This window comes from Aptenodytes forsteri, unplaced genomic scaffold (genome assembly GCF_000699145.1).
Source record: "Aptenodytes forsteri isolate BGI_AS27 unplaced genomic scaffold, ASM69914v1 Scaffold349, whole genome shotgun sequence".
Classification (NCBI taxonomy): Eukaryota; Metazoa; Chordata; class Aves; order Sphenisciformes; family Spheniscidae; genus Aptenodytes; species Aptenodytes forsteri.
Genome location: NW_008794452.1, coordinates 776,920 through 786,838, shown reverse-complemented (window position 1 = coordinate 786,838; position 9,919 = coordinate 776,920). Strand labels below are relative to the sequence as shown.

Sequence of the window (9,919 nt, the reverse complement as noted above, 5' to 3'; positions counted from 1 at the left end):
TTTCAAAGAGGGGAGGAGATAGATTGTTGAGTTTTTTTTTTTTTTACTTGCATAGCTACTCATTACGTGATTGTATCCAAGGCCCTTTCTCTTCCCCAAGCTGAGAATGACTGTAGTCATGTTCGTGTAATTCAGGATGCAAAGCAACAAAAGGATCCTGAAAATTTTACCCAAAGTCTATAATAAATTTATTTTGTCATTAGTATTGAACCTTTCCTTTATTACCCTTTGTTAATAGCATGCATGTGAGAAATCATTCTGAATGCTGTAAAACTGATCCACAAGGTTAAAAAAAATACAGTGTCACTATGATTTATGACGTGAGCTTTCAGTAATCAGAGCTGAATTGATGGATGTGAATGTGCTGAGATGACCTTTTGGTGCTGGCAGATTTTAATTTTTCTTTGTGCTTTTCTTTTGTAATTCTGATTGTTGCTCTTTTAAAATTAAGGGAGAGAGAATTGGGCAACTTCTTTTGTGGGAATGTCACAAGCTAGACCAGGACAGTTTTGCGGAGGTTAATAGGCAACGGTCTGGGTCAATCATCCACCAGTCTCATCATACTAATGTGAACTTGAAAAGCCAAGAGCCAGCGCCTGGAGAAGCAAAGTAGCTCTGGCAGAATAAATGAGCAGGCAATGGGTAGGGGAGGGCTGTCTCAGAGGAGCTCCTGGAGGGAGCAGGCTGTCACCGAGACCCTGCTGGCACTGTCCACGGGACCTGGGCTGCCTCGGGAATGAGCGGCACAGCCCGCTGGTAAAACAGACACACGCAGAGACTGTGTTGAATCCTTTTCGCTAAAAGCTTTGTTCCTCCTTTCCAAACAAGCAGTAATTCAGCTTTAGGAGAGCTGTCGGATTGCCAGTTCTGTGTCACCAGTCACTATCCCCTGACAGGAGGTTGCAGTTCAGTGGCACCTGGTGGCGTGGGGACACCACTCGACAATGGGCTTGGACTTCTGGACGGACTCTTGTGAGTTTCCATAAAACTGCCCAATTTAATCCTTTTATCTACAAAAAGAACTATTCTGCAAGTTTTAAATTTCACGTGATTCCCTTGAATCCCATTACAGAAATCATCATATTTCCTTTCTCCTTGTTCTCAAGCACCTTTTCAAAGGCAGAAGAAGGGTATTTAGGCACCTGGTACTTATTCAGAGCCAACCCCTCTCCTTCAGTTAGAAACAAAAATTCAGTCACTGGATAGTAACCCTGTGCTCTTGGGTTTTTAGAACTGGGATGTTTCCTTTTATTGTTTTGAGATGGTAGTTCTCAGTCCTCAAAACAAATAGTAACGCTAGATCAAAATTCAGCTTTAGAAATTGAATATTTCAGGATACTGTGCGTTGTTGTGGCAGCTTGCAATAATGACATTGCTGAAGTAACCGTGGTGCAGATGATTGAAATCTCTGCTACAGGGAGCTCTGCGCAGATATGTCAGTGAGGTAAATTCACTTACACTGACTTGGTCATCGTCTTGTATTTAAATTGAGGTGGAAGGCTCCTCCATCCATGTAGACAGCTGTTAGCTTCTCTGTATTTAGTCAGCGGCAGAAGTGGGTCTTAGTCATAGATACTATAATGCTATAAGCAAAAATGTGCAGAAGCAGAGAGCAGTTGTTAACAGAGTGCATCGTCAGTGACATTAATGAAGTGATTTCAAGCTAGATCACCTGAATGCGTGGCCTACAATAGTTAATTAGTGATACATTGGGGCCTCAAATTTTGCACCTTCTGAAAGATTTTACATAGATAATTAGCAACAAGTTCTGCATCATAACCCAAGAGCACAGAGCTCCTACCTGGTGGCTGGGCTCTAGTTGATGCAAACATGGAGAAATGTTTCTGGAAAATTTGAAATTATCCTTGTAATATTTTACATATAGATTATTTCCTTTCATAGACAAATGAGACATTGGGCATATCTTGTCTGATAAAAATATTAGACCTTGATTATCTTTTTCCCTCCTCTTACCCTTTGTTGTTCTTCTGTATCAGTGAATATCTGTACGCAGCTCACCTGTGTGAGGTGAGATATGTAACAGGCAAGCATAGTGCATGCAGTGCAGGTGCTTGTGGTGAATTGAAGAGATTTCAATATTCCTTTTCTCAGAAGATGGACATTATTTAAAGCTACTGCTAATGTAAGTAACTGTAGGGAAGTATGCAGAAAATTCCTGCTGCTGGCAATAGCTTCCATTGAAAAGGAAGAGATCTGCTTTACTGAAATTGTGAACCTCTCTCTGGGCTTCCCTCTGGAGCAAAATGATTTTGCTCTTGGTACTGCTTTTAATCTCTCTAGTTTAGAAACTTGAAGTATATAGAGAGCAGCCTTTTAGTTCAGGAAAACAGCCTCTAGAACCAACGACACAAATCTATCATAATTAGTCATCAGAAAATCTGAATAAATATAAAATTACCATGAGTAGGAGGCAGGCATATGTGGTATTCAAAACACACAGAGTGTAAAATGATGTTATTGTTGCCTTTAGAAATAGTTCAAAGTAGTCTGCATTAGAAAGAGCTGATAAGCAGAATGACAAAAGCTTGTTTCATGAGTGATTCCAAGCAGCGGTGGTTTTCTGATCAGCTGATGCTGCAGCTATTTTGGGTATTCCACAGATCATGATTACATACACGGGGAATGATTGGAGGCAGCAAATATGGTAAGTGAGCCAGGAATCCTGGGACACGCTCCGTTACTAACTTAATAGTCTTACAATCACTTGTCCTTTGCCATTTGAATAGCCAAGGGAAGTCTAACAAGTGACTGTGTTTAGTTCTTTTTTTTTTTCACCCCCCCAAAAAGAAAAAAGAACTAAACAAAGAAAACCACTTCCTGAGGCCGCTATTTTTAGCAATGGTGCAGTGTCCAAAGTGTTAACTAATTGAGTCATCAGGTTTCATATCTGGCCACAGAAAATGGCAGTGGAAGAGGGAGAATGCTTTCCAGAACAAGTAAGCATTTGTGGATTCTGAAATAAGAGTGAAGTCTGCATAGCGAGTTTCTTGTATTAGTGTTTTAAGTCTTTGATTTTATGAGACAAAGCTGGATGTAGGAAGAGGTACGTTTTGGCTTGTTTGGTGTATTTTGTGTTCTGACGGTTGGATTACGGTATAGGCTGAGGCGGCAGTCAAATGGTGTATGGACTTATTTATTCTCTCTCTCCTTAGAAGTGGCTGCATTCTGTTCAGGACACTCTGTAGAAGACTGATTAAAATTGCAGAAACATTTTGTAATGTTTTGTTCTGTTATCAGGGCCTTAAGTAACCTAGATACACCTAACAATTTTGTTCACTGAAATGTTTTAGCAAATCTTGCATATTTTGAAAAAAGTTAACTGAAATCTATGCTTTTAAGGTGTATTTATCAAATAACACACCTCTTCTACTGACAATCCATAGGTCAATTAAACTTCAAAAGGAGCCTGCTGCTACTGTGCTAGTAGTGACCTGTAAGGAGGCACCCATGTCACTCTTACTCTCAGGGGTAGTCCCAGTGACCTCCAAGGTGCTCCCTGTGTGATTTAAAAATTCCTCAAGTGAGTAAGCTGCTGTGAAACGACATCCCTGTATTCTGTGAACTAGGCTCTGAGATTCTTCATAGCTTGAGTTACTTGCTTCAGTTAAAAACCACAAAGTTAAAACAATTGTTCTTTAGGTTGCTTTACTGCAGAATTAAAATACCGGGTTCCCAGGAAAAGTGTGGTATCGTGTTATTAATATTGATGAGTGCCAAGCTTTGTGGAAGCGTCAGTTAATGGCAGTATTTTTTTTAGTTAGAGATATTACTGATGGTAGCACCCAGCAGTTTACTAGCTAGTTTCCATGTCAGCAGTAGCTTTGTGCTCTGAAAAAATACTGCAGTGAGTTCTCTTAAATGTGTATGTTGTTCATTTGCTGTCAACACGGGACTGGGTTGTTGTTCCCTGTTAAAAACCATCTTTGAAACTCTGGGTTTTTTTCTGGTGATGCTATTCTTGATCATAAATTCATTTCCACCAGTAATTTCAAAACTATGAAAACATTTATTTGGGGGCTTTTCTTTGTGAAGCAATTTCTTGTAGGAGAAGGTTTTGTTAGATTCAGATGTTTTATTGTACTTGATTAAACTCTTTTTTTTTTTTTTCCTCAGTCCTGAGACCATTATTTACTCTCTCCTCGTTTTTTTAGCACAATAATATCAATCTTCAGGGTGATAAACGTCTTTGCTGATGCTTTATATGAGCCCCAGTAGTACAGAACTTGTTGCAGTCCTGTTAGTTTGTGTGCAACAGTTTGGAGAGTAGAGCGAGCTGAAAATCTCACTGCCGTCGAGCCGTGGTGTTGGCAATGTGCTGGTCTGCGGTACGCTCTGCCCCTCTGTGTTGCAACGGAATGGTATTTACTCTTGCTTTACAGGGTTTTGTTAGAAGTTGCATAGAAACTGGTCTTTCTGTTAGTATATACATTGTTTATTGAAGGTGTAGCAGCTATTTGAAATTGAGTTGGGTGATGGAGAAGGGATACAGTATATATTTGTTTTGTAAGTTTTTTCTTGCTGATGTTGTTTATGGTAAATTCTGATTCTCATTCCATATATATCTTAGTCTCCTATAGGTTGCCATATATGTTTTAAGTGTAAGGGAGAAACAAGCTCTACTTCACTGCGTGTTTATCCTGTAGATTTGCTATTCAGAAGTGATACTTTAATTAACACTGTATAGTAATGGCTTATTCTATCATCAAATGCGAGGGGAGATTACTGTATAGGGCTGCTGGCAGTATTGTTGACTGTGTTTATTAAAATAGTAAAGATAAAGTCTTTTAGCCCAATTTGAAAAGCGTTAATTCATTAGTGAAATATCATTATTTTCTTTGATTAACGAATGATGTGTTTTCCAAACATACTTTATTCTGATGCTAGGAAACAGTGGTAATTTTCAGATGAAAATAAACTATGAAGTCTGGTTAAGGTGAAGTAAAATGTTCAAATAGTTCTGTTGTTTTTATTTTTGTCAAAAAAATTAGAAGTCCCTCTCGTGACGTTAAGATCATCAGGGTCCTTCGGCAGAATTCCAACTCTCTAGTGCACCGTGGCTTTGAAAGCCAGAAAAATACTAGTTCAACTCTGTAACTGCACAGTGATTGTGCAAAAACGGCACCGTCTAATCTGCAGTGATTTATCTTTATATTTGGTAATTTCTTCTCACTTTAAGAATAAAACTGAGCTATATTGTGTTTTCTTTCCCCCTCTGTTCACCTCAAAGACCACATACAGATAAGACTGTTCTCACTGTTAACTGTTTTCATCCTGTTCGTACCTGTAAATCCTGATCCTAGCCTTGCCCCCGTGGTGGTTTAGACTCCTCCTGTTTCAAAACAGAATTGTGTATTTAAAGTCAGTACTTGAGTCTAGTGTAAAACTCCTGATAACAATTGTAGGGCTCTGGTTTTTGCTCACAGATGTTGGTGCTTGGGCTGGGAAAAGCAATTTTCCCATTGGAATCTGAGCGAATCCTCAAATCTGGAACATGTGGGGTGAGGAACAAAACACTTCGTAAACTAATTTACATTTGCTGCATGCACCATTGAACACATTTCATCTAGGCAGCCCCACCAAATGTTATCACAGAACTTTCCATGCTGTTTCACAAATTCGTAACAGTGAATGTCAGTGTTTAATCACAGAGGAGGAGGAGAAAGGGAGGGCTGGGAAATGTGGAGACTGGTGGCTCGCCTGTGTCCAGCCCCACTGCTCTGTGCGGGCCGCACAGTGCTGTTGCCCACGTCATATGGCATCATGTCCGGGAGAAAGAACACAAATTTTCCTCAGTGTTTCTAACAGTAACGAACAGCAGTGTGCGTAACACCTGCTCTGTTTTTTTCTGGCTTGCCTTTGCGGTTTATAGTAATGCAGTGAATTACAGAATGGATCTGGAGCTACTGGGTCATATTCATGACAGCAGAATCAAATGGAAAACAAGGTACGGCAGGTTACGGTCAGCAGGGAAATTCAGCTCCTGTAGAAGAACATGACCAAGCCAACACAGCCCAGAGTATTCACTGATGGGTATTCTCCAATAGGTCTCATACATTTCCGGATCGCGCTTAAAATTGTCTCCTGGCAGGTTGCTCAGCTCCTGCATTTGAGAACTGTTAACTCTCCTGGGTGCAATTGCCCTCATGAGTTTGGGAAGTGCTAGCTAGGTTTTTCTCCTCCTGAACAACCAAAACTACCTCAGCCAGTCTCTGGCTCTAGGGAGATGTTTGAATCCTTTGGTTTATTGGTTCCATCGATTCTTTCTCATTGTACCAGGGCATATATATTTCACAGCATTTCTACAACAAGGTGTTAGGACAGATTGTTCTGTAAATGTTACAAGCTATCCTAAGGTAAACTGTTAGAACAAAGCTCATGTGATGCCTCTAACCAGCCCTGCTGTTAGAGACCAGACTGTTACCAGGTCTATGGCTGTGTTGCGAATCTTACCCCAAGAGTCCTCTTAGTACCTGGAAGCTCTTTAGATAATTTCCACTGACCCTTCAGATTCTGTATCTGCCACGTGAGCTACTTGGGCTTTTCCAGCCAGAGACTCTGTTCAACAAGGTATTCAGGTGTGTGAATTGGAAGAGGTTCGTTGCTTCTGACAGAGGTCACAATCCCTGCTAGGAAACCTAAACTTTGGCACTTATAAACTGATAAAGGTTTGTAATTCCTGTAAGAATCCTGAACAATGTGTCAAAAAATTTAAAACTCTAGTAGATAGCTTTAAAACTAGCCATTCAATGCCTCTTAAGCCTACAAAAGTGTAAACTTTAATTACGTGTGGGATTTGCAATACTTGCAGTGTAAATTGGTGTGTTTCTGTGTATATTTTTGCCACCTCAAATGATCTTTCAATTTAATGATGTTCAAACTTCCAAGGCAGAATTATTTTGGTGTTGAATGAGAGATGCATTCAAAAGCAGGCATGAAGTGGAAAGGCAGAAAGAGAGCAGGAAACTTCTGATTTCACTGTACTGAAAGCTCTTAATAGGCTGTCTAGCTACAGCAGAGGTTATGTAGCTTGTCTATAGCTCCTATAGCTTGTTTACTACAGTATTTTTAGGGAATATTTATGTGCGTTATGCTTCCACTGACATGCAGTTTGCTCCACTTTATTACCAGTAACTTCCACTTCACCACATCTGATTGAAGCATATTTACATAATGTTTTTGTAGTGAGCTCGTTTTGAGTGAATAAAATCTCTCTCCCTAAAATCAGCAATATTATCTGAGTTAGGCTTATACTATTTTTTTTTCCCATCTGAAATTATATACAAATAAATGTGCTTTAAAAATGTTTTGAAGAGGATTGCTGAATTTTTTTTCTCTCCTTTCTGGATCCTGATGCTAAAATCAGATGCACACAGAGAACAGGAGGTGGACCGACTGCCATAATTCATGTAGTGATCTGAAGAATGTGACTGTGGCATGGAAATGGCTTTAAATTTGAGCCTGAGATGTGCTGAAATTATCTCCATGCTCACTGGGTAGTCAGTTTCTGAGAGAAAATTGCAGAGAGGAGATCAATGGCATCTCATCTAGCTTGACATATAAGAGAGTTATTATCTTCAGGTGAATATAAACATAAGGAGAAACCCTCGAAGCACATCCAGCCCTTCTCTGGGTCTTTGTGACTGTGGTAGCAGTTATGAAAGCCAGTGATTTATTTTTCACTTGTAAGTGTATGATAGGAAAACTTTAGAGTGAGAGATGAGTCATTACAGGCTGAGGAGTTTCTTCCCAGAGTTTGAAATAAACTTTTAGAAGTTGAGGCTGTCAGCCTGGAGAATGAATCTTGAATTTTAGATGCTCAAATCTTTTGCCTTCAACTGTATCGGATCCTTTTCATTGATTATACATGTGAGTTGTTCACAAAGGGCCTGGTTCTTTGCCTGATTGTGCACTTCTAATGGAGTACAGTGATTCACTTCTGAAACCAGTCTTTTCACTGATTTTAGGTTCTTGAACAGTGCGTCCCAATTTACCTTGTCATTCAAATTTGTCTTTTCGTATGGGGCAGCCTGATAGCTGAAAAGTCAGTATTAAAAGAATCTTATTTTCCTGTTAAAATAATTCTTGTGATTTGTTGTTCGTGCATACTTAGAAAGATTGTGTGTGTCATGCAGATGTACATTGATTTTGTAGTCCTGGAAAATTAGGATCTTGTTCTTGGTGTTACTAATTTAACCAATTCATACTAGTAATTACATAAATTCTTTAGGTGAAGCTGACACATCAAACTTGCATTTCAAAATCTCAAAACCTCATCTGTGCAAACTGGCAAAGAGCATTGGAAGTTGCATAGACACTTGCCTCCTGTCTGAACACTGTCCCTGTGGGATGGGTTTGATCTCAGTTCAGGTGTTTTCTCTTGGGTTGTCAGATGTTAGTTTTGTTAGAATTGCGGTTAAATCATTCTGTATTTGTTGAATATCTGTGGTGACAAGTAAATAATATGGAGGTGACAGCTTTAGGGGCTTTTTTACATAAATTCTTTAGGTGAAGCTGACACATCAAACTCAAAATTCAAAATCTCAAAACCTCATCTGTGCAAACTGGCAAAGAGAGTTGCATAGACACTTGCCTCCTGTCTGAACACTGTCCCTGTGGGATGGGTTTATCTCAGTTCAGGTGTTTTCTCTTGGGTTGTCAGCTGTTAGTTTTGTTAGAATTGCGGTTAAAATTCTGTATTGCTTTTTCAACGTGGATGTTATGTTCAACATGTTATACATGTTACATGTAGATGTTAGGAAAGGGTTTCCCATCTAGCTCTGTATGTGTATTTTGTGCCTTGGAAATCACAACCCCCTTTGCTCTTTGTAGAAAATCAAACAAATAACAGCTACTTTTCATTTCTATCTTGTGCTTGAACTTTCTTAGGAAAAAGAAATGCCTCTTAAGGCATTTAAAGACATCCAGGGCTGGATTAGTTGCATCGCAAGTCACAGGACTGACTAGATTTATAGTCTGCTGAAGAAGACTTCTTACTGTGTAAGTTGCTTAGACTTTACGCATGCAAGCTGCATCATAGCTTCACAGGTGTTTGTCATTGCAAACGAACAACTCGCTCTAGACCTCTTGATGCTGTTAAAGGCGGTGATAAACACATCTTTTACTGGAAGCTGTGAAATGTTCTTGTATGCACCAGCCATAACATCTTAGGCTCTGGGTCCTTTTCAACCATCTTCCACTCCAATACAGGTGGTTCGTTTTCAGTGGTAACAGCGAGCACAGAGTCAGCATTTTGCCAAGACAGACTCTAACAGGTAGAGTGCTACAAGTGATCTTGAAAATGGTATATACTAAACCTGCACGTCCGAGACTTACCTTGTCTTGTGGTCTAGCAAGGAAAGAGGCTTATTTGTTTGCTTGGATCTTTTCCTGGTTTGGTCAAGGATTTCCAGAAAGAAGGAGCTGAATTGAAAATGCGTTTTCTACTCTGTTTTGAACTGCTTAAATGTGTGATTTTTCAGGAAATATTTTATTTTCTCTACAAGCATGTTAAGATTGACTACTGTACAGGGATAGAGACTCAGTTGCTGTAAATACAGTTGCTTATAGATTCACATGCATTTTTTGCAGAAATATGAGGTGTGACCAAGAAGAGGGGTTTCACACAGCCTGAAACCAGTGTATTTTTTAACTTGTGGAAATCATATCGTAGTTACTTAGTTGGAATAGGGCCAGTTATGGGGACATTCCAAATAGTATAATATTTTTGGCTATTTTTATCGTGCACAATACAATAATATCATCAAAGCTGTTGGTTAATTTGCATGATAGGGCAAACAATTAGAGGGATTTGTTTAGGTTTTCACCAATAATTAAATAATTTCTCATTCTGCAATCATATTCAAAATAGCTGGCCTTCCCTTGCTTGAAAGATGTTTCC

The 9,919-nt window shown here is 39.4% G+C and overlaps 1 protein-coding gene across 1 annotated transcript in view; it reads left to right on the top strand.

Annotated features, from left to right (window-relative positions):
- The first annotated feature begins 2,910 nt into the window (after positions 1 to 2,910).
- ANK3 (ankyrin 3) overlaps positions 2,911 to 9,919 on the top strand; it is a 164,086-nt gene continuing 157,077 nt past the window's right edge. Inside the window, exon 1 of the mRNA XM_019474926.1 lies at positions 2,911 to 2,957. Coding sequence (XP_019330471.1) covers positions 2,922 to 2,957 — 36 coding nt within the window. The 5' untranslated portion in view covers positions 2,911 to 2,921. The remainder of the gene's footprint in view (positions 2,958 to 9,919) is intronic.